The 24,960-nt window shown below is 39.4% G+C and overlaps 2 protein-coding genes across 3 annotated transcripts in view; both read right to left on the bottom strand.

Moving 5' to 3' along the window:
- The window catches only part of LOC100009330 (cGMP-inhibited 3',5'-cyclic phosphodiesterase 3A), a 333,186-nt gene that overhangs the window by 204,507 nt on the left and 103,719 nt on the right, over positions 1 to 24,960 (bottom strand). The gene's annotated exons all lie outside the window — the stretch shown is intronic.
- LOC149124738 (cGMP-inhibited 3',5'-cyclic phosphodiesterase 3A-like) overlaps positions 18,664 to 24,960 on the bottom strand; it is a 111,819-nt gene continuing 105,522 nt past the window's right edge. Inside the window, exon 2 of the mRNA XM_089303914.1 lies at positions 18,664 to 19,797. Within this exon, the coding sequence (XP_089160040.1) occupies positions 19,777 to 19,797 (21 nt within the window). The 3' untranslated portion in view covers positions 18,664 to 19,776. The remainder of the gene's footprint in view (positions 19,798 to 24,960) is intronic.

The following is a 24,960-nucleotide window of genomic DNA, read 5'->3' as shown; positions in this document are numbered from 1 at the left end:
CGACAGGAATCCAGTGAGTTTTGTCATCATTGCTAATTTCCAGTGTCTGCTTTGGCTGGAAGTTGGAATCAGAATGAAGAGTCTGAGCCATGTAACGAACCTGGTACTCTGATGTAGGTGCAGGTGTTTGAACTGCTACGTCAAATGCTTTCTTGTACTGCTCCTTTATGGAACTTTTCTCATGAATTTCCCTGGGCCCATCACCTTAACGAGGACCTTACTGGCAAAGTGAAGGACTCTCTTCTGGAACCCTTCAACTCCCTCCTCTTCCTCACCACGTTCATGTACTGTTTACCTGCATCTTACAGAAACTGGAAGCCATCTTTGTAGGCTTTTCTCTTTGAGAACACAGCCCAAACCCACGAGAGGCAGATGTTGAAGTTCAAAATCTCTCTCTTCTAAACCCTAAAGACACATTTAGAGCCCAAGCTTTATACATTACAGCACCTGGATTCTGAAGTCCAAGGATCTTACTTGCATTCAGCTGATGGGAGTGACCATCAGAGGACTTGGGACAGAAACAAAACCAAACCAAATAGCCAGGTTGAGGTTGGGGGGATTTATAACCACCCTTGCTATCCAACCTACAGGTGTCAAGGCCATGCAGGGATCCAACAGGGGCTGCATTTCTTTCTCTCTCTCTCTCTCTCTCTCTCTCTCTCTCTCTCTCTGACAGATAGTTAGATAATGAGAGAGAGAGAGACAGAGAGAAAGGTCTTCCTTCCATTGGTTCACCCCCCAAATGGCCGCCACAGCCAGAGCTACACCAGTCCGAATCCAGGAGCCAGGTGCTTCCTTGTGGTCTCCCATGTGGGTGCAGGGGCCCAAGCACTTGGGCCATCCTCCACTGCCCTCCTGGGCCACAGCAGAGAGCTGGACTGGAAGAGGAGCAACTGGGACTAGAACCTGGTGCCCATATGGGATGTCGGCACTGCAGGCTGAGGGTTAACCAAGTGAGCCAAGGTGCTGGCCCTGGGGCTGCATCTCTCGACCCAGGACTACAGCTGCTGTTCAGGAGCCTCCTTCCCACAGCACTGTGCTTGCTGGGTTTTAGGAACACTCCTCTCTTTTTGCCTTGCCTAGCACAGGAAAGAGAGTTATTCTGGAACCCCAATACCCCAGGTCACTTCATTCCTTGTTGCACCTCTTAATACTTTCATAACTAGTCCCTTCCTTAGGATCTTCTATGAACCCTGTAACGGGCGTTTACCTCCTGCCAGACCTGCAGCATACACAGCACTAGGGCAGTCTAGCTTCAGCGTCTAAGTTCTGCTTCCAGCCACCATGCAATTCTGCCTCCTCACTATGATGGTCTATGTGGCTCTCTCAAAAGTACATGGGAAAAGCATATTAAGGGAAACCTGTGCATGAATTTCCAAAACACTGTGCACCAAAATAAACTTTTCTTTCCACTTTTTCAAGTGCCTTTGTGTGTCTTTTTTATTATTGAAAGACTATACACTCAATTATTGATAGGAATTTTATGTGGTAGGATTGCAGGAGTGAACGTAAACATCTATATTTTATAGTTTTACAATATTTAAATTTTACTACCTCTCCACCTTTCACTTTAAAAAAATGAAAAAAAAATTAAACATTCTCCTTAGGAACATCGCTGATACACAATATGTTAGTAAATTTGTTTAGAATTTTGTCAAATCTACATGATTGCATTATATGAGTATTCATTATATTTTACAGGAACTGGAATCTACATCACACTGCAGCTTCATTCCACGTGTATCACAAGACTTAGCCACAGTGTAGAGAAGATTCGTGTTCTTTTCCATTCCGCAAGCAGAATCATTTCTTCCTAATTCTTGAATTCTCACAGTGAGTTTCTCACAGTATAAATGACTCTAGCAAGAAAATGAAACTCAGTATTAACAAGTCTGCTTCATAGATAGGCACTCTGGAATGTCTCCTTTCCATCTATTCAAGGCTGTTATAATTTTCTTGATAGGTAAAGGAAATGTCAAGCTTTATTTTTAAATGGTAATTAATAACTAATGTGTCCCTGCCATCTGTTTATCACAAGTCATGTTTTATATTAGTACCTCACATTAAATTAACTAAGCTGATTGAAGGAAGAAATCCTAAGAGACCAGTCCTTCTCCATCATTTCTTTCAATGTGAAATGTTAAAGCCATCAATTTCACATGTGGTGTGTCCTAAAAGCTGAATCTAGCTCACTAGGAACAAACACAGACCCAGGATTCCCCCTCCACTAGGCAGAGAAAGCCTCCAGATGTCACTCAAAGCCAACTCTCTTACCAAGGATTTACTACTGAATGACTGCCAGCAGTGAACATACTACAGCCCCAAATCCTTCTGTCTCTATGACGTCAAGACCTCCATAGCCCTGTATTTCCTGAGTAAACATCTGGGAAAAATCCAGGTCATTCATTATTGGAGCATAAATGTTAACAATCAATGCCTCCTAGCCATAGCTGTTACTCCAGCCTAAAACCCATCTGTCATCAACATTTAAATCAGTGAACATTATTTTCAAACTCAATGCTACTAGAATAAAAGCTATTTAGTCTGTAACTGAGGCAAGAATGAGAACTGAATATAAATTTTAAGTAAATGATCCATCTTATGATCACATTTGATTATGTATGAATAGTTAAGCATCAATAATATTTAGGCACAAATTATTTCCCTTACTCTATCAAGACTGGTATTGAGTTGTATACTGACTTTGTATTCTTTCATGGAAACATATGGAATAAACATAGGACCAAACAAATAGTTATTGTGTCTTATTTTTATGACTACAATAGTTTTCTTACACACAAAGCAACATTTTTTAAATCAAAATGGAAATAAGGTTCTGGCACAAGGGCAGCCGTCATTTTTCACCCACACCTCAAGGCATGCTCATATTGTTGGGGCAGACTGCCAAGCTTCCTAGCCATGTTCCTCTGACCCCGAATCGCAGCCAGTCTCAGCCTTCACTAGGAATTTTCTGAATTAATCTCCAGAAAAGATCAAATGAATGCACTCCTGCTCTTGCCATGCACTCCAATGAAAGAAAATACAAAAACCCTTAATGAGAGGAAAATGACTAAAAGAAACTAAGCTTGATTAAAAATATACATTTTTAAATAAACCAAAAGCATGCTGCTTTTTTAAATAGCCATATTCAGATTCAGATTGAACTGCAGAATTTGCAATATTGTATTTGCAAGAGAACCTCTGATAATTCCTAAGCAATTTACTAACTCTAAAAGAATTGTGATTTAATGCTATAGTACTCAAACAGTATTTTTCACTTTGTGATTCTATGTGGGTGCAAACTGTTGAAATCTTTACTTAATATATACTAAACTGATCTTCTGTATATAGAGAGAATTGTAAATGAATCTTGATGTGAATCGAAGGGGAGAGGGAGAGGGAAAGGGGAGGGGTGCAGGTGGGAGGGAAGTTATGGAGGGGGAGCATTGTAATCCATAAGCTGTACTTTGGAAATTTATACTCATTAAATAAAAGTTAAAAAAAAAGAATTGTGAATTGAGTCCTGAAGAATTGTTAGATGAAAATATTTACTAAAACATATGGCAGCACTTTGAATTTCTATTATTTTGGCAAAATAATGTTATTAAACTTGAATGATAATTTGCATTCAGTGCTGTAGAACCTAATTCTGTTAAAAGCCGTCTCATTTAAAAAGGCATTTGTCTCACAGAAGCTAAAATAAAGGATGGATTTTTAAAAAGGTGAGTGACATATTGAGCAGTTGAGAAACCTTTTAAAGGTGGCTGTTAAGAATTCTTGCTCACCAACAGAGAACAACACCCTTGCGTGCATTTCTCAGACGGTGTGGCAGTGTCATGAACTGAACCAAGAGAAATCCCTTCCTGACTGCTACCTCAGATGGGAGCCAACTGCAGGGGGAGAGGGTGCCTGGGAGGGAGGAAAGTGAAGGGTGAGATAGCACCTCTGAGACTAGAGTGCAAGGAAGTGGCTTTTAGTTCTATTTACTTTTTGGTCCACGCATTTCAAAATGCTCCTGGGTAATCACGCAGCAGTATCAATGTCAATGGAAAAGAATTCACACTCTCCTTTTCTTTCAATAGTAGTCATTATAGGAGTAAAAAAAACAACAACAAAAAAAAAAAACAAAAAACAAACAAACAAACAAAAAACAACCCACTCCAATGAGTGAAAGCAAATAGCAAATATCAACAGCATGGAACATCCCTGAAAGACTTTGAAATAGCCACAAAGACAACACAAAAACAGAACAAGGGGTGCTCTGACTAGTTTTAAGCCACTTAAACCTCTGTGATAGAAAGTCACATTAATGCAGCTTATTCTCAGCAAACTTACAGTATGTAATTAATATTGTGTCAATGGAATGCAACTGATTGTCTCCTAGATACTGACAAGTTTTTGCATCTTTTTCTACATTTGTTACAGCATCCCTCTTTAACTTTAAATATATATGAGACATTTCTCCTTTGAGTAATTTTAACATCATCTTGGTTCTCTTGTTCATCAATTAACTACATAAAATCTTCAGCATGCATTCATCTCATCTTTGTACCAGAGTCATCCAAAGATTTTAATGTTTTAAAAATTAGAGGCAGGCATCTGATCTACTAGTTAAGAGACCAGTTAGTTTGCTTATGTCCCATCATCAGCGCACGAGGGTTCGAATCCCAGACTCCAGCTTCTTGCTGATACAAACCCTGCAAGGCAGCAGGGCTAACTTAAGTAATCTTATACCTTTACCCATGTGGGAAATCTGAATTGAATTTCTGGCTCCTGGCTTAAATTCCCCACTACTGTGCCCATTTGGTGAATGAAGCTGCACATGGAAGATGTCTCCCTCTCTCGCACGTTCTCAACCTCTCAAATAAGTAAATAAATAATAATCTTTAAAAATTAAAATTATCTTTTATCTGTACACATGGGCATGTACACTCATACTCATAGAAAGACACATTAATAAAATTTAAAACATTATGTTTGGATTGCAAGTACATCTTCCCATATTGCTCTTCTATAAAATTTTCTAAGTGGATTAATATAGACATAATTCAATACTTTTAAAAATTTTAAAACTAAAGAAAAAAACAAAATAATGCTTTGAACGACTTTACACTTAGTTCTAGCTCTCAAACATATGTTTTTAATATTTGTGATTAGGTGAAAATAGCCAGCTTCTAAAACACCATATGTATCACATTTTCATTTTTCAAAACATAAGGAACATGAAACTAAGAATTGCTAATCCCAATGAGTATATCACTCTATCAATATGTCAAGGCAATATATTGTAAAGAACCATTACAAATAGGTTAAAATAAGAAAGTAGACATGTAATATTAATAAAGGAAACAATTATTCCTTGGATTTTTAGAGAAAGAGTGGCAGAGTAGCAAAACCCCAAGCAGGGGTATCCAAGTGTCAGCAAGGCAAAGTCCTGGTCAGGCCAGGTTCCTCAGCTGTTTCAAAGAAAGCATCTAAATTCTCAGGCTTACAGATTTATTTTTCCTATTCACTAGTACAGAAGAAATAAATCTTGCACTCCATGGCCCACCACACCGATAAAGAACACGAGTGTCTTGAAACTAGAATAATAATACTTAAAAGTAGAATTCAGTAAATTATTATACAAAAAACAAATATCACAGATTATGAGGACATAGATTCCATGAATATATAGACAGCTGAATTTTGATAAAACAGCAAGAGCAACACACAGAAAATCAGTAACTTCATTATGTATCATTAGGAATTCTCAAGTCATCTTCCTGCTAAATAAATCAATAATACACCAACGGAATATTGTGGTCCTACTTTTGTCTTTATTCTGAATGCTGAGAATACAAATAAAAAGTATTCTTTGTATTTGGAGTGAACCAGTGGGTAGGAGCTCTCTCAAATAAATAAATAAAATCTTATTTAAAAATCGATTAAAAAGGACAAATATTGTTACAGAGTGAATTGTATCCCTCAAAAGAAAGGAAATCTTCATCTAGCAACTAAGCCACAATGAAGATTTCTAAGTGTTACAAGGGGAGAGGAAGAGGGCACCATGTGTTTTACATTTTAACTTAAAGAAGCATCAAGATGCAAGTTTCCCTATTTATTAAAAAGTCAAAATGCTGGGGCAAGTTCTGGCCTGGCAGTTTAAGACGCTATGTCCAATGTTAGATTTCATGCCTGCCTCTGGCTCCTTACTCCAGGTTCCTAGTAATGCAAATCCTGGGAGGTAGCAGAGAGGGCTCAAGTAACTGAGTTCCTGATGCCCACATGGAAGACCTGGACTGCATTCCTGGTTCCTGGCTGCAACTTCAAACCCACTCCGGCGTGGCAGCATGTAGGAAGTGAACCAGCAGATAGTAGGCCCTCATACTGTCTAATAAATTTCTTTAAAAATCAAAGTTCTAATTCAAGCAACAAATACAATATATTCTCAAAGCAGATAATATTTAACATGAATAGGTGTGATTTTTTTTTCCAACCTCTCTCCCAGAATTTATTCTAGTTTTCACAGTTTTAGGAGTTTTGAGATGAAGACTAACGTGTGCATATCAAATCTTGTGAATATGGTACAACAGGGTTATCTAGGAAAAAGGCAATGCTGTGGCAAAAGGAAACATCACTAGTGTATTAAAAAAAATCACACAGAACCTTTTATTTGCCTAATTCCTGCTGGGTAATGTTCTTCGCACTTTCTAGGAAAAAGAAATCGAGCCTTTCCCTTCCACAGAAACCTGAAACGTTGTTCGGGAAAGACTGGGAGCAACCAACTGAAAATTAAGCAGTTGCTGCCAATTAAATCTTTAGTACAGCTGCACCCATTTAAAAAGAGCAGCTGTTGAAGTCATGGACATACATTCTCTGCATCATACTATAAAACATTAAAATATAGTGCTATCTGATTAAATAGGAGAAGTTGCAAGTGCTAATCTCAAACAGGCAGACATGTTTAGCTCCAACATGATCTTCTGAGTAGCAGTTTCTATTATTGTCTAAGGCATATTATAGCTGGACCAGATTGATTATGTATAACTGGACTTTCTGCATTTTTCAATTCTGAGTGCCCAAATCGACCTCTCTTCAGCTAAAACTCAGTTTTTTATTCTCAATTTGTACATGAGATTTTCCCTCCAGTATCTTCCCAAGTCAAGCATTTAAGTAAAGCTCTCTTAGGACAAAACACACACACACACACACACTTCCAGGAGTGGAGAAAGTTCTCTATGCCATGGCTTTCTGATACTTACTTTAGAAAAACAATATTTGTGTTTCTATATGGGTTAGAAACATTCTTGTACATGACTTTCTTTAGTGCACAGGAAAGAGGAGGCACATGTGCAACGAATAATTCTAGTCACTAAAGTATTTTCCTTTTTCCAGTTAAATGATGAATTATGTAATCCTAAGAGTCAAAGCAACAAGGAGAAATAATCTAGTGCTTTCCATACTTGCCAGAGAAAAATCATTTGATGAGCTTGTTAAAAATGTCTGTTTACCAGGTCACTGCCCTGGATAGCCTGAATAAATTTTTCAAGCCAGGAATCTGGGTAGAACTTAGGAGATTCGAAACAAGATTCTGTTAGCAACAAACAGGATTCATTCTTAAAAACATACAAATAAACCCTAAAATACTTCTTTCAACTTTTTTTTTTCCTGGCTGCTTTGTACTGCTGCTTTTTGTGCAACTTGGAAAGAGTAGGACCTACAGTGTACCTGATTTGGTTAGAGCTAGATTTAATAAGGCAAAGGTGCTGTCCAGGTGATCAGAATGATTAGCTAGTTAATAAAATAAATCAGCAAAAAAGCAAAGAACACTTAAACAAATTACATGTACCTAGAATAAACATTGGGTTTTAACTTGTAACATTCATTTTTTGTATATTCATCCACCAATCTGTCTATGAAAGGTTAAAATCCTTCAATGTTTGGACCTCATAGTTGGTATTTATTCCATGTCACCTTGAAAAGAAAATTTAAATATGTCTAATGCAACAGAGTTCTTGGATAGTTTTGTCAACATTTCACAATCGTTTCATCAATATATACATATACATATATACATACATAAATATATATGTAATGTATCTAGCCATTTGCCTTCAACAAGTCTTCCAAAAAAAGAGATCAACCAGATTTTCACAGACAACATTCAACCAAGTTTTCATAAACAGCATTGAACCAGTTTTTCATAGCAAGATGATTTTTTGTTTATATTTCAATTGTTTCTATAACACGGAATTAAAATAGGTACTGATAGTAGTGAGGATAAGAGTTGTGTGAACTAGCATGGGAACAAACACAACTGATAGACATCCACTAGTATTTTTAATACAGGATTAGAGAGCAGTGGGTAATCAGGCAAGCCAGCTCATGTTGCATCAGTGAAGATAATTTTTTCAATGGTTTTATTTCAGAACCGGAATGGTGTTCTACCTTCACTGACAATGCTAGTTTTGTTGGGTTCATTTGGGAGTCTTCTCTGTTGGCACTGATTTTCACAAGAAGATGGCAGAAGAAGTTGTTCGTGTTTAACACTCAATGTAATGCCTATTACACATGGTAGCTCATCCACAATTAGAGAAACTTTTAAATTCTGAATGCTGAACTATGTAATATATTTTTAAAAAGGAACTAAGTTTTGAATGTAGAAGACCTCTCCTAATGGCAATAAACAAAAATTATATAAGCAAGTTGTTTCTCTGTTGCTTTGGAGTGTCATCCTGTGATTTTTTTCCCTGTCATTTTAAAGCACTAACTGATAAATCCTCCTCATTAACTGACCAATGACAGATTGTCAATGAAGACTCAAAGTTGCTATGTTCTCTTCAAAGACAGGGGAGATTTGTCCTCACAGCTATTAAATGAGGCCAGGTAGCAGAAGCAAGAACTTCATGGACAAGTAAATTCATCTTCATTATGATCCCCATAGCCAAAGAAAAATACGCCTCAGATCCTTCCTTTTGTCACTGTAATAAAAGGACTCACAGAATGATGATTAAATCTTGACAAATCAAACCCATTCATCATCTAGAGACCTTGGGTTTAGATAATTGGGTTTTGCTCTTCTGTATGCCTACTAATTGCTTTCCTGTAACAACCAAATTAAAATCCATTTGATTTTGCTATACAAGGGTACCTGCAAGCATTCACAGAAAATGGAATTAAAAGATACACTTTGTACACACACACACACACACACACACACACACAAAAGTTGGCAGAGCAGGTTAAGCTGTTGCTTTAGACATCCCCTATCACAGCACCAGTTCAAGTGCTGGCTGCTGCACTTCTAATCCAGCATCCTCTTTGCTAATGTGCCTGGGAGGCAGGCAGCAGATGATGACTCAAATGCTTGGGCATCTGCCACCCACGTGGGAGACCCAGAAGGAGTTCTGGTCACTTGGCTTGAGCCTGGCATAGCCCTGATTGTTGTGGGTATTTGCAGAGTGAACCAGCAGATGAAGAAAGACATCTCTCTCTCCCTTTTTCTCTCCCTCTACCTTTCATATAAAGTAATTTTTTTAAAAATATTGAAATCTTTGTATATGAGGGAAGCTTTAAAAAGTTCATGGAAGTGTGTGTTATGAAAAAACTTTGCATGTATTTCACAAAATTCTCTGCCAAAGAATTACCTTTTAATTTCACTTTCCATGAATGTATTTGAAGTTTCCTCTGTTAAGCTTTAAATATTAACATTTCAAGCTACAAAAGTTCAAAAACTATTTCAAGCAATGATGAGAGTCTAGGTAACTGTAGATATGGAAACCTCAAATCTAGGTGTGCTCAGTACAAAAGAATCACTGCCCTGTTACAGTGTCTGTCACACTGGTCCCAGGACAGCATTTGTCAAATGTGCTCCTGTTTGGTCATAAACTCAAAAGGAACAAGATTTATTTACATCAGATGATGATCAACCAAAATACTTTTAGTTGTTAGACTCCTTTTGTTTATTTCTTCAATTCCAGACCTACATAACAGAGACATGAGATCCATGTGCTCATGCTAGACACAGCTGAACACACTGAACGGAATTTAGGTATCAAAACAGGTAACACCAACATCAACTCATTACTGAGTCTTGTGTTTGGGTCCTGACTCTGCTTCTGATTCCAGATTCCCGCTAATACACACCAGGCCATAATTCAAGTAGCTGGGTCCCTGACACCCATGTGGGACCTGGATTGAGTGTCAGGCTCCTGGCTTCAGCCTGGCCCAGCTCCAGCTGTTGTGGGCATTTGGGAAATGAATCAGCAAGTGGAACATCTAGCTGTCTTTCCCTTCCTCTACTGCAAATAAAAATAAATAAAAACTAGGAAAAAAAAGGCATTGATGTTAATAAACACAAAAAACTATCATAAAGTATACATTTTTAAGTCAGTATAATTAATTTAGGCTCTGTCAGCACGATGATGAAAGAAATTCTCCATAAGAAAATTCAGAAAACTGGTTGACTTTTTTGCATATATAAAAACCTAAGCAAAAATCCAAGTGCCAAAACTATGACCTGGAAATGATTTGAGCTTCATATAAAATAAGGACTTTTTAGGAGTTTTTTACATTAGAATTCAAATTATTTAAATACACTCCAAACTACTGGAATTGTCCTGACTTTAATAAGGATTTTGTAGTACTGAAACTTTTTCTGATTATAAAAAAGAAAAATGTCAACTAAATAACATTTTTTAAGAAAATTTATTTATTTAAAAGGCAGAATTACACAGAAAGAGAAGGAGAGGCGGAGAGAGAGAGAGAGAGAGAGAGAGAGTCAGTCTTCCATCCGCTGATTCTCTTCCCAACTGGTCCCAATGGCTGGAGCTGTGCCAATCCAAAGCCAGGAGCCAGGAACCCCTTCCAGGTCTCCCACGTGGGTGCGGGGGCCCAAGACCTTGGGCCATCTTCTACTGCTTTCCCAGGCCATAGCAGGGAGCTGGATCAGAAGTGGAGCAGCCAGGACTCAAACTGGCACCCACATAGGATGCAGCATTGCAGGTGGCAGGCTTTATCTGCTACACCACAGTGCTGGTCCCCAACTAAATTATATTTCAACATAGGTAGCATATGCAGCTGATGTATTATTTCTTGGAAGCCTTTATAATCATGATAAATTTTATACAATTTAATAGTACAGAAGTTTTCCATTTTGATAAGTACATTACTTACTGAACCACTGTACCAGGTGGGTGCTGCAAAAATAGAAACTAAAAATGGTAAGGAGTCCTGAGGGGCTCAGCTAATGCCAAAGTGTAGTGGTTACAAGTGTAGGCTCCAGATCTACTGCTTACCAATGATGGGACTTCAAAACCGTCCATGGCAAATGCTCTTAGAAGGTAAGTTTTATTTTGATGCCTAAAGTTTTGGAATCTATGCCTAGTTTTTTCATAATAAGCATTTCCCATGAAGAACACTTCACAATGCAGGTGTTTCCAGAAGCCTGGTCTGACAAGGCACGTAACCTGCAGACGGCTGTATGGGGTGTTTAAGTCTGCCTCTCTCAGGACATTTGTTTTCTCTCTCCTTTTCGAATCATTACTCCTTCCAATTTAGCATGCTTCCTCCAAACGTGGCTTCCTTATTTTTTCCAAATGGGCCAGGCTGTCAATAGGAGTAAACCATTCTTACTCATGAGAGTACTTTGAAACAAAATTCAGATGAAGAGCAATGCTTAATGTTCATTATCCCACTCTCACAGTCATTATTTTGAACATTGCTATTGTTGACAGCCTCTTTTGGAAGAACATGAGTCATCTGCACAACCTTAAAGCCTTACACATTGTATTTATTTGTTTTAATTAATTATTTGAGAAATGAGTACTTCTGAGATTTCAAGGAGCCAAAGTTGTGGCTTCTGGCAGAGGATTAGATCTGGTGAGAACTGCTGACTCTGGTGCCCAGGAGAAAGGCAAGCTATTGAGGCAGATGCATCATGAAAACGCGTTTCAAGCTCCGCTTTTGGTTGTTATAAAGGAAGGTGGCAGTGGGAGGGGAGCAGTTAAGATGTTTTTCAAAAAGCATTAAATTGTTTATGAATCTCACTCTCAAGGCTAACATACTCAACAACAAGAAAAAAAAGTCTGTCTAGGTTTCTGTCTCACATACACAACACTATTCCTGTAAGTCAAGAATAGTTCAATTACTTTTAAAAAAATAAAAGTATGCTTGTTTCCTCCTTTTTGTTGCTGTTCATTTTATCTAAAAGCAGAGAGAGAAAGAGAGAGGCAGAGATGGATCTTCCACCTACTGGTTTACTCCCCACCCCCCAAATGACAACAGCCAGGGCTGAGCCAGAGCCAGGCCAAAGCCAAGAGGCTGGAGCTCCATCCAGGTCTCCCGTGTGCATGGCAGGGATCCACCTTTTTGAGTCACTTGTACCTTCCCAAGATGCACAGCAGAAAGAAGCTGGATCTGAAGAAGAGTAGCTAGGAATGGAGCCAGAAGAGTAGCTAGGAATGGAACCAGGCAGTCGGATATGGGATGTGGGCATCCCAAGAGGCAACTTAAGCTGCTGTGCCACATACTTGACCCTACTTAGTTTAAAACATACAAATCCAGAGCAGGTGGTTTGGTTGAGTGTTTAAATTGCCCACATCCCACCTCAGACTATCTTGATCTAAAACCTGACTCCAGATCCTGACACCATGTTGCCAATGCAGACCCCTGGAGGTAATAAGTGATGGCTCAGGCAATCAAGTTCCTCCCACCCACATGGGGGACCTGAATTGCATTCCTGGCCCAGGCTTCAGCCCCAGCCTAGCCTCATCTGTTGTGGACATTTGGAGAGCAAACCAGCAAATGGGAACATGAGCCTGCTTTCGGTCTCCCTCTTTGCCTTCAAGTAAAAATTTTAAGTAGGCAAATCCTTCGTTCCCTTTAAAACACTCAAGCATATAGAGTTACATGTGGAAGGATGCATAGACTCTGCACAGAACTGTCAAGTATACAATGTACACCAGCTCTAAGAAAGGTCACGTTGCAGAATTAAGGGTTATACCTTCCCTTTCTGTGCAAGAAAATACATGCTCATTTCTGCCTGGAAAATGTTAAAAATGAGGCCTTTGGTCTACTCAACATATAGCATCTCTTCGTATAGAGTTTAGTTGACATAATTTTACCTATTAACTCATATTACAGTAAGTGAATTTTAACTCAACAGTCCTAAGAATATATCAATGTATACAATTAGCCCCCACTTATACAACCTATCCCACTTCTCTCCCCACCCGGCAAGAGTTTCAAGGTGTTTTAAAAGCTTTTTGCTAGAATGCAGTGAGACAAAGCATAAATAAGAAACATATTCTCTCTCCAGAAATTACATTGTTTCTCTTTCTCTTGAAATTCAGGGTGAAGTAGAGAAAATGCTGATAAAAAATTTAATGATTGGAGCCGGTGCTGTGGCATAGTGGGTAAAGCCACTGACTGCAGAGCTGGCATCCTATATGGCGCTGGGTGGAGTCCCGGCTCCATTTCCAAAATCCAACTCTCTGCTATGGCCTGGGATAGCAGAAGATGGCCCAAGTCCTTGGGCCCCTGCACCCACATGGGAAACCCAGAAGAAGCTCCTGGTTCCTGACTTCGGATTGGCATAGCTCCAGCCATTACGGCCAATTGGGGAGTGAACCAGCAGATGGAAGACCCCCCTCTCTCTCTGCCTCACCTCTCTCTGTGTAACTCTTTCAGATAAATAAATCTTTAAAAAATAAAAATTTAATGATTTGGGGCAGGTGTTTGTCCTGATGGTTAAGGTGCTGGGTGGGACGCCCATGTTCTAGTTCCAGAGTGCGTATGTTTGAGCCCTCACTCTGCTTCCAAGTCTTGCATCCTGCTGATGCAGAAGCTGGGAGGCAGCAGGCGATGGCTCAAGTTGTTGGGAACCTGTCCTCAATGGGAGGAATGAGGACTGAATTCCCAGCTCCTGGCTTTAACCTGGCCACCTTTGCAATTAGGAGAATTTGGTTAGCGGATGAGCGGATGTGAGCTTTTCCTTTGTTTCTTTGTATTTGTATCTCGCCCCTCTATTTTTATTTGTAATGCAATATACAGGAGAGGCTTGTGTTAAAACCTGAATGTCCTAGCAGCAACTGGAAGAAAATGCATAACTGCATAATTTTGCCAGTGTGATATAGATTTTAAATATTATTTTCCCAATATCAAGATACTGATTTTTTGTAATTATTATTAAATTCTAACTCATGTGATTGTGATTGACTCTGATGAATACCTTGGAAAAATGATTTTCCTGGCTGGCGCCGCGGCTCAATAGGCTAATCCTCTGCCTTGAGGCACCGGCACACCGGGTTCTAGTCCTGGTCGGGGCACCGGATTCTGTCCCGGTTGCCCCTCTTCTAGGCCAGCTCTCTGCTGTGGCCAGGGAGTGCAGTGGAGGATGGCCCAAGTGCTTGGGCCCTGCACCCCATGGGAGACCAGGAGAAGCACCTGGCTCCTGCCTTCAGATCAGCGCAGTGCGCCGGCCGCAGCACGCCGGCCATGGCAGCCATTGGAGGGTGAACCAACGGCAAAGGAAGACCTTTCTCTCTGTCTCTCTCACTGTCCATTCTGCCTGTCCAAAATAAATAAATAAATAAATAAATAAATAAATAAAATAAATGATTTTCCTGCAAACCCTCATCTCCTGATTAGTAAATTGAAGGCAACAAATCTAGAGGGTGTCTGTGAGGTTCAAATCAAACAGTGTACTTGAAATGCTTAGCACAGTGCAAGTAATTGAAGGCTATTATTAATCCAAGATAAAAACTGCACTTTCTCGGCTGATTCTCAACTGTTCTGACTTTTGGTAGTCTTTTTTCTCCCATGGGTACTTTTTCCAGCCAAGCAGCTCTATAGACTAGTTCAATTCAAAACATATCCAGAAATAAACACTGAATTCTACTTAATGACATACATAGTGATAGATTTCTAGGAAAGGTACCCATGTCTGCAACTTGCTTTCAATCACATCAAATATACGGATGCACTGGTGCATGGACAAAGGGTTAGAGAGACAGATGGACCTGAGAGTAAGCAAATATTGCAAACCCTAATGGTCGATTCTAACCAATACACGCACAGATGTTCAACGTAAAGTCCTTTCGACTTTGATGTTTGAAATTTTCCACCTACTCAGTTGGGAGTAAACTTAACTACTCACATCACATCTCACTGAAACCTCTCTGGATCCTGAACAATTCCAAGGTCCAATTGTGGGTAAAGGGCATGGTCGGGAAAAACTGAACTATCTTCCTTTTTCATGGCAAAAACAATGCTTGGAAGGTGTTACTAAGTTATTTGGAATTTTAAACAAAATGGAGGAAACCTGATTTGCGGGGTAATGTATGAATCACAGAGATGAAATCAACAATTTTCCCTCTAGCATGACACAGAATCTATCAGTAATTCATAAGATTTCCTCTATCTTAAAAAGAACTCAGTAGCACTAGACAAATGTATTCTTGAAAATATAATACAATAATATTGAAAAAATACAAAATCATGTGGATTAATTTTTAGGAAACAGGTGAAATGTCTATAATGCTCCAAATTGTGTCCCCATTGACTGCCCTCTCCCTCGACTTCCCTCCTTCCAACTCCAGGATAGGAGGCAGACACCTCCATTTACTTCATGTAAGAAATTATTTTAATAGAGAGTCTTGTTACTTTTTATTTGAAAGGCAGAGTTACAGAGAGAGACAGATAGACAGACAGACAGGGACAGGTCCTCCATCCATTGGTTCATTACCCAAATGGCTACAAGGGTCAGAGCTAAGCGGTCCTAAGTCAGGGACAAGGAGCTTCTTCTGGGTCACTCACACGGGTGCAGGGGCCCAAGGATTTGGGCGTCCTCAACTGCTTTCTCGAGTATATTAACAGAGAGTTGGATTGAAAGTGGAGTAGAAAGGACTTAAATCAGCACCCATAGGGGATGCCAGTGCAGTTGCAAGCGGTATAACCATGATGCCACAGTACCCATTCCAAATGTTACTTTTTAATCTGCCATCTATATAGCTGGGGTTGAATTATTCACTTGACTGCTTTACATTTTAGTTTAGTTCACAATTTGGCTAGAAATGCTGTTCATGATGACTCTAAAAATATTTGCCTAAAAGACAGCAAGAGATCATTCTGTTGATCAGAAATTCAAAGGCTGAAATGCCTCTTCTTGTAAACTGCATTATAAGTAGTAATATAAATATGGTGTTTATAAACATAGTGTTTGGGTTTTACTAGGTTATTTTCAACAACAGGGAAAAGACTTACTCATGGAGAAATACTAATTCACACATTAGCAGCTGGAGAGTTCACAAGCAACCCTAATGAAATATACAGCATTTCTCCAAAAAGATTATCAAAGGGACCTTGGGAAACTCTTGAAATTGTTGAAAATGTCAGGGATGCATCTTTCCTTCTTTGTATCCCGTGCTGAGGACATGCTCCTGATATGTTTTTTGGACAGAGGATCACCCTCAAAATATGTCTCTGCAATGAGTATTCGGATAAAATGAGACTTACTCACCTGCACTAAATGCCCAAACAACATTAGGAAGAGACAGGGCAATTTTTCTGTATTATTTTTTTAAATAATTTTTTAAATTTATTTATTTATTTATTTATTTTTGACAGGCAGAATGGACAGTGAGAGAGACAGACAGAAAGGTCTTCCTTTGCCGTTGGTTTACCCTCCAATGGCCGCTGCGGCCGGCATGCTGTGGCAGGCGCACCACTCTGATCCGAAGGCAGGAGCCAGGTGCTTCTCCTGGTCTCCCATGTGGGTGCAGGGCCCAAGCACTTGGGCCATCCTCCACTGCACTCCCTGGCCACAGCAGAGAGCTGGCCTGGAAGAGGGGCAACCGGGACAGAATCCGGCACCCCGACCGGGGCTGGAACCCGGTGTGCCGGCGCCACAGGGCAGAGGATTAGCCTATTGAGCCATGACGCCAGCCCTGTATTATTTTTTAAACTTCATAATCAACAGACCAGACAAATGAATGCTCAGCTACCTCTTAAATGCTAATGGCAAAAAGGAATATAGGACATTCAGCAATTATATTCTTAATAATTTTTAATGTATAGCTTAATAAGTACTGACATATTCAGCCCACAGATTCATGCCAGTTTGATGGAATTTGCCAAGGGTTATAATTTTGTTGTCATATCCTCTTGATCTTTGGGGAAGGACTTTTTATCTCAACCCAAGGCACTGGTTTGAATCCCTGTGGACTCAAGCATATGTTCAAGGGACTCGGTCTCTCCATCTTGGATAATTTAGATAATCAGAAGAAACAAATTTCCCCTCAATGCCAACTACATTCTTGCAGTCAGTTAATAGAATACAGGATGGCACCAATGGTTCCAAAAATGTCTGCTTCTTGATTCCCTCCTTTATTAGGACTGTGTCTGCAGCCCACTGAAATCTATTTCCAGATGCACAGAAACCAAGAGCATGTCCTTTGTTCACTATGTATCAAGCACACTTAAAGTTAACAAATAACTTAACTAGGGCACCAATTAATTGTGCAAAGGGGTTGAAAAAGGACTTTGTATCAGGTTTTTAAAACCTTTACTTAGATTTTGCCACAGAACACAATTCGAATAGAAAAGCAAATGGGAGTGCACACAAGGCACTTGGATGTGCTATAGATTTCAGATGACATAGACAGAAACAAGGCAGGCAAAGATCAAAACTAGCAACATGAAACTTTCTTCTTAAATTCCTATCTTTAAGGCAGAAATACTGAATTCCTTGTTTTACCCAAATTTCTTTAAATGTTTCTTGAATTTTTTGTATTATATTCACATGTGAATCACAGAACAGTAGACAACCCTTACTCACTAGAATTAAAATATCAATTAAATCTTGCCTACAAATCTCAAATTTCCTAAGACCAAATATTGAGCTGTACAACATAAGCATCACACATCTTCTTTGCCATCTGGCATTAACAGTAGCTGACCCTGGTTTTTCCCAGCCTAGGGACATTATAGATCAATGATAAGTTTGGGACATTTGTATCATGCTTGTCAAGAGCAGAAATGTTGCACAAATATTTTTTTCTAAATATTGCCATAATCCTCAAAAATAAAAGCCAAGACAAAACCTTTCTTTTACACTTCAAAAGAAAGAACAGTAAATTACCCAAAACACAAGTGGTTAAAGCAAAGAGATTTAGATTAAGAATAGCATCTTATCACATTCCATAGTTTCTAGCATGAACTAAGAAATATTATAGCATTTAAACTATCCAAGTCTTATGGCTTCTTGGCTCTGTTTAACTCCTGTTTCTACTTGTATATGTATCTAGAACCAGCTTCTTGGGTTCCTACCAATGGCTCCAAAAACTTCTGCTTCTCAGTTTCTTCCTTTTTTGGGACTACAGCTTGTGTCTCCATCCCACTGAAATCTCCATTTTTTTCCAGATGCACAAAAATCAAAGGCATGTCCTTTGTTCACTATATATCAAGTAGGCTTAAAGTTCACAAGTCACTTAATTGGGCCACTAATTAATGGTGCAAAGGGGTTGAAAAAGGCCTTTGTACCAGATTTTTAGTCTTTAGATTTTTCTATAGAACAGAGCTTAAATGGGAGTATGCAGAAGGCACTTGGATGTGCTACAGATTTCAATGGGAAAAAAATGGAAAGAGCTCAAGAACTTGAAAAGAAAGAATACAAAATCAAAATACATAAGTATAAAATTTATTTTTACATTTGTCATAAATGTAGATGCTAAGGAAAAATGAGCATGCCCCCATTCTTCCAGTGGACAAAAAAAAAAAAAGACATCTAATGAATGACTTCCGAATATATGAAAAGAGGTTCAATATTACTAGTCATTATGAACATGAAAATTAAAATCATAGTATATTTCTTTTCATACTCATCAGAGTTGTTGGTACACAAAATAACTAAAATTCACACACCCTGCAGGGTAGACTGAATACTATTAACTACCACTTCGGAGTGTGATTCTTCCTGGGGAAGATGACCGTACACCTCAAATCTGACATAGTTTCCACTCCTTAGGGAAAAACTTGCACATGAGCAATGGATGCCACATGTAATTTGCTTTATACTATTACACAATAATATTCAAAAAAACACATTAGAAACAAGGCAAAAGACCACTGATACTTGAATGGATAACTATGTTATGGTATGGTACTTTCATACAATTAATGAATATATAGTAGAAAATGAACAAACAATAGCTACACACATCAACATGGTTCAATCTCAAAAACAATGCTGAACAGAAAAAGCAAGTCATGCAACACACACTGAGTGGTTCTAATTTTACAATGTCTGAAAATACACAAAACAGGCCCTTCTTAGCGCCATCTGCTGGCAGAGCTTCCCCCTGCTCCTCTGTCTTCTGGGGCCACCCTGGGTCATTTGTGCAAGTGCAGCCACGTGGCTCCCTAAGACAGCCCCCTCTATTTGGAGTTCTTACAACAAAACAGACAGTGACAACAAAGGATGGTCTGAACTTGATCAAGATTTGGATTATGTTGAAGCAGCAGAAGAAACTAATGAACAAACAAAAACCAAAAGGCATGGCTAGCTGTTGTGATGATGCAAAATACTCAAGATTCTTGTGGTCCTTTACAAGACACTTGAGAGTATGGTAGAAACTCCAACAGGATGCACTGAAAGCTTGCCCAGGGCAGTTAAACAGTTCTCAAAAAGCTTCAAGTTCCATGAGCACGGAGGGAAGCCAGATTCTGACGGAGTTCATGATCTTCAAAGGAGAGAAGCTGTTCTCCATCAGCCGCTATTTGATAAGAGATTTGAGATCACTGATGCAATTCATGGATCTACAAAGAAGAATGTGAATGGAAACCAGATGAATAAGGTGTCATTTCAGAGGGGCTGAAACCAAAGGCCAATTCTGAAGATGGAAAAAAAAAAAAAGAGGATAAAGGAAAAGAAGACCCCCAAGGGGATTCCAGAATTTTGGTTCACTATTTCTAAGAATGTCAACCTGTGCTGTGATATGGTTTAGTTAGACAAGCCAATTCTGAAGTACTTCAAAGACATCAATGAGAATTTCTCAGATGTTGGCCTGAGTTTTATCTTGCATTTTTCATTCTGAATCCAGTAAATATTTCACAAGCAAAGTGTTGACAAAGGCATATAGGATGAGATCAGAACCAGATGATGCTAATCCCTTTTCTTTTGACAGGGTCAGAAATTATGAGATATACAGGGTGCCAGACAGATTGGAGAAAAGAAAAATGTCACTTTGAAAAGCATCAGAAACACAAGAGAGGTGGGACAGTCTGTATGTGCCTTAAACAGTTTCCAGGGACTCTAACACTCTTGCCTCTTGTGACGTTCCAAGGAGTGGAAACTGTAGGATGCTGCTGGCTTCACAACTGGTCACATGTAGACTGAGTGCTATACTTCAATGGAGGAGCCACCGAATTTTGATGATGATGATGATGATGATAATGATGGTGGTGGTGGTGATGATGTTAATGATGATAATGATGATGGAGGAGGGGCAGGATGAGGGGAAGGAAGAGGAGGTTTATCCTAATTCTTACTGCTTTCAGGACGAGTATGTCATGGTAGATCATTGAGCCAGGCTTCTTTTGACTGTGTACTCAAATGAGTAATACTGTTTACTTCATTACCTCACAGCTGTGTTAAGGCTTATTAAATTAAATAATCAAGTCTCAAGAAATGTTTCTCAATCTCATTATATACTCAAAAAATTTGGGCTTATTTGTACCACAAAGGGGAGATGCACCATCCTAGTCATACCAGAACTTGATAATGAAGCTAGAAAATAAAGGTTAAGTAAGTACTTTTTTCTGGACCAGGCACACAGCTCTCTTTCACCCTTCATCTGGCTCCTATTTTAATAAAAGTGGATGAATGAACTGCATCAAAAGGCCTACGGGCTTTCCCCAGGTATTTCCAATGACTGTATTACTCTCATGCTATACAAATCATGGGACTCCAGTGGAAGTAAGACCACGGGAGAAGTAGGGATGGCACTAACCATGAGACTGCACAGCCTCATCTAAAAATGTCTCAGGCCACTTACTGTTAATTTGGGAGGTTGAACGTTTTTAGACAATGAGGGTGGCCTAATCGGATTGTAATTAGAAGGTCTAGACTTCCTACTCTTAACAAAATCACATTGACTTCAGTTTCAGGCGTGATGACAGTTTCATTTGTAAAAAGTTGAGTGTTAAGGTCTGGGAATAGAAACATTTTATTATTTGTGTATTACTCTCTATTCCTCTCCTGAGACTTTAACTATTGGAAATCCTTAGCCAATTGCAAGAGGTTTTTCCTACTGAATTTCAAAATGATTCTGTTCGTTTCGCTTACACATTTTGTACTAATTTTTATAACCATATTGCATATAAACACAGCTTTTTCTGAACTTACAAACCTTATATGTAAAGAGAATCTCATTTTCAGTGAGAAAGAATTAACAAAATCACTAGTTTGTCATTTCTCTAGGAAACAGGTACCACCAACATGAAGGAGTGGCTTACTATATAGGATGTGGTTTGCAGAGAATTGTCTATAAAATTAGAGTTTCAAGGGATGTCGAGGTTGATCTAGGCCATGTCTCCAGTCCTGGGGAATGATTTATGAAGGCAGGCGGAGGGGAGAGGCAATTTCCTGCAATTTGGTCACATCTCATACTATATGTTAACTATATTAAGAGACACATGTTGGGGCCAGCATTGTGGCATTGGGGGTAAAGCCACCACCTGTGATGCTGGCTTCTCATTTGGGCAGTGGTTTGGGTCCCAGCTGCTCCAATTCCAATCCAGCTCCCTGCTAATGGCCTGGGAAAAGCAGAAGATGGCCAAGCACTTGAGACCAAGATAAAGCGCCCAGCTTTGGTTTAGCCCAGAGCTGGTTGTTTGGCAGCCATTTGGGAAGTGAAACAGCAGAATGAAGATCTCTATCTCTAACTCTTTCAAATAAATAATCCTTTGAGAGATAGACATCTTTATGGGAATACAGCACCCTGTGAGATGTATAGCCTCTGACAAGGTTTCACCTAATAATCTGAACAGTGGGAATGTAATGTTTGCTATTCTCTAAACTATATATGTTAATGTATTTTACAGTCTTTCCTGTGCATGAGGGTCATGATTTCAAGTTTTTAATTCACCAAAATTCAATGATACATGCCATTTCTATGATGCGCCTCACCATCTTTATTGCTCACTGTTGACTGTGGGAAAAGCCTGGGTCATACATTTCACTACATGGGAGGTCACATACAACAGGCTTACATCACACATCACTTAAAACATGTATAATGAAATACATGTAAAGGATTTCCCAAGTTGTCAAGTGATAATTTTATGGTGGGATTCAGTCTAATGGTTAAGATGCTATTTTGGACACCTGCATCTGAGGAGTGTGTGAGTTTGGTGCCAGACTCAGGGCTCCAGCTTCTTGCTAATGTGGATCCTGGGATGCAACAGTAAGACCTGAAATAACTGGGTTCCTGCCACCCAGGGGAAGACCTGTAATGAGTCCCTAACTCTCAGTTTTGACTTTGACATAACCTCATTGTGGGCATTTGAGAAGTGAAACAGCAATAGGAGTGTGTTTGCTCTCTCTCTCTCCTTTCTCACAATGTCACAAAATAGTAATTTTATGTGAAATGTGAATCTGAAAATACATCCTCTTTAATGTCTTCAGATATTTAATCAGTTTATATATTAAGCTCTTTGCACTCCCAAACTTATGTGCCAAATTTTTAAAAATTCACCCAAACAAGATTCAAATATAAAAAAAAATTGAGAAAACCCAGATAAGGGTTAGAATTTAAAATGTTTTCCATTTTTTTTGCTCAGTATACAGAAAGTCACTAGCCACTTACAGCTTTTCTGAGAAATAGTTCTTAAGATAAGTTACAGCTGTGATAATGTGGTCATTTAGTTTAATAAAACTCCTCAGGGATTACTGGAATCAGAGAGATTCAACAACTCCAAAGTGTAAGATTTTATAGCTAACTAAACAGTTGCACCTTTAGGGGGAAAAAAGAAAATGAAAAAAAAGGTATTGTTCCTTCTTTCAATTTCCAGAATTTCCAACTGATTGGGGTTGACAAGGGAGGGAAAGGAGGAGAGGAGCAGGAATGTACAAAAGCAAGCTCTCGATAAGGACACCAACTATCTGTCAGGACAGATTTTTCCACTAGAAACCCTCAATGAAATAAGAGAAAACGCACGGAGCTGCCTAGCAGTTCTAAGACACTCTGGATTCCTGTATGGAACAAGTGAGGGGCCCCTTCCAAGCTGTCTTTTCCCATCCAGTCTCTGAGGAAATATGTGAAAAATGCAGACTCCTGAGCCCCAGCTCCGACTAGTGCATCAGAGTCTGTGGGGTGGTATGCAACAACGACCTTGCTTATGTCAACATACATTCACATTTCAGACTCTGCCAGGGACTACAGACCTCAAGAGGGCAGGGCTCTATCTGCTTACTTCAATGTAAATTAAGAGCCAATATGCCTCAGTATGGACATAAGGGACGTTTATGGTCTACGTACTTTCTGACCAATCACATCAGTGCCACATTGGCAAAAGCATTTTTTATAAAGATTTATTTTGTTTATTTGAAAGACAGAGTTACACAGAGGCAGAGACAGAAGGAGAGAGAGAGAAAGAGAGAGAGACGGGAGAGAGAGAAAATCTTTTAACCGTTGGTTTACTCCACAGATGGCCGCAACACCTGGAGCTGGGCCAATCCAATGCCAGGAGCCAGGAGCTTCTCCCAGGTCTCCAACATAAGTGCAGAGACCCAAGGGCTTGGGCCATCTTCTACTGCTTTCCCAGGCCATAGCAGAGAGAAGGATCAGAAGTGGGGCAGCCAGGACTCCAGAACCGGTGCCCAGATGGGATGCCAACACTGCAGGCAGTGGGTTTACCCACTACTCCATAGTGATGGCCCCTGGTAAAAAAAAATATTCTAAAAGTGCTACATTTTCCCTTGTATCCAGAGTGGCAAATTGAGCAGCTAGCAGATATATGGAATATATTCGACAGTTTTTGATTGAGAAGATCAGAAAAGTAATTTAAGAGAAACATGTATCATTTATCAAAAATTCTTTCGGTATAAAATCTAAAATTTATTATTTTTTTCAAAATGTACAGTTTTAGTTAAAAGCCAATTTATGCAGAATCTAAAAATCTAGAAAATCCACATACCTATTTATTTTTTCAGTCCTGATTCTTGGATTTTAAATATTGAAGGCCTTGAGGGGAAAGATAGGTTTCTGAGACTGTAGATTTGCTGATCAGCAAAGAATAGCAATGCTGCTCTCAGATCTGCAAAAGGGAAGCCAAAGAGGCGAGGCAGTGATCAGCTCTGTATCTCTAGGAGTTTGGATTTGTGGACCAGAAGCACAGAGGCAAAGGGGTTATTCCATGCCAGTGGTGCTTTCCATTGCAAGACAGACTCAGTTGGTTAGCCATTCAAAACCAGCAATGCCCTGGAGCAGGCCTTCAGCTGAGCTAGCGGTTAGGCTGCCCACCTCCTACATGGGGTACCTCTGCTCAATTCCCAGCCTTTGCTCCTGGTTCCAGTGCCCTGCAAATGCACACCCGAGAAGCAGTGGTGATGGGTCAGGTGATCAGGTTTCTACCACTCATGTGGGAGACCTGGACTGAGTTCCCAGCCTCAGACTGCCTTTGACACTGCTCAAGCTATTAGAGGGAATGGGGAGTGAACCAGCAGATGGGATTCTCTCTTTGTCTCCTTGCCTCCTACATAAATAACAAAAAACTACACTCAAAATGATGGACGACACGGAATGAATAATGTCACACGGATCAGAAAAACAACATGAGTTTTGTTAACAGATATGGCAGGTTAACAGAACAAACCAGAAAATGACTGAATTTAAGATATGATTTCCCAGAAAAGTTGGAGACAGAAGCAAATTCCAAAAACAAGGAGATGCAATTTCCCAAAGTCATTATTGGCAGAGC

Source organism: Oryctolagus cuniculus, chromosome 9, assembly GCF_051225735.1.
Source record: "Oryctolagus cuniculus isolate XC-2025 breed Fujian yellow rabbit chromosome 9, ASM5122573v1, whole genome shotgun sequence".
NCBI classification, from domain to species: Eukaryota; Metazoa; Chordata; class Mammalia; order Lagomorpha; family Leporidae; genus Oryctolagus; species Oryctolagus cuniculus.
The sequence above is the reverse complement of the archived record's forward strand: the minus strand, read 5'-3'. Positions and strand labels throughout refer to the sequence as shown.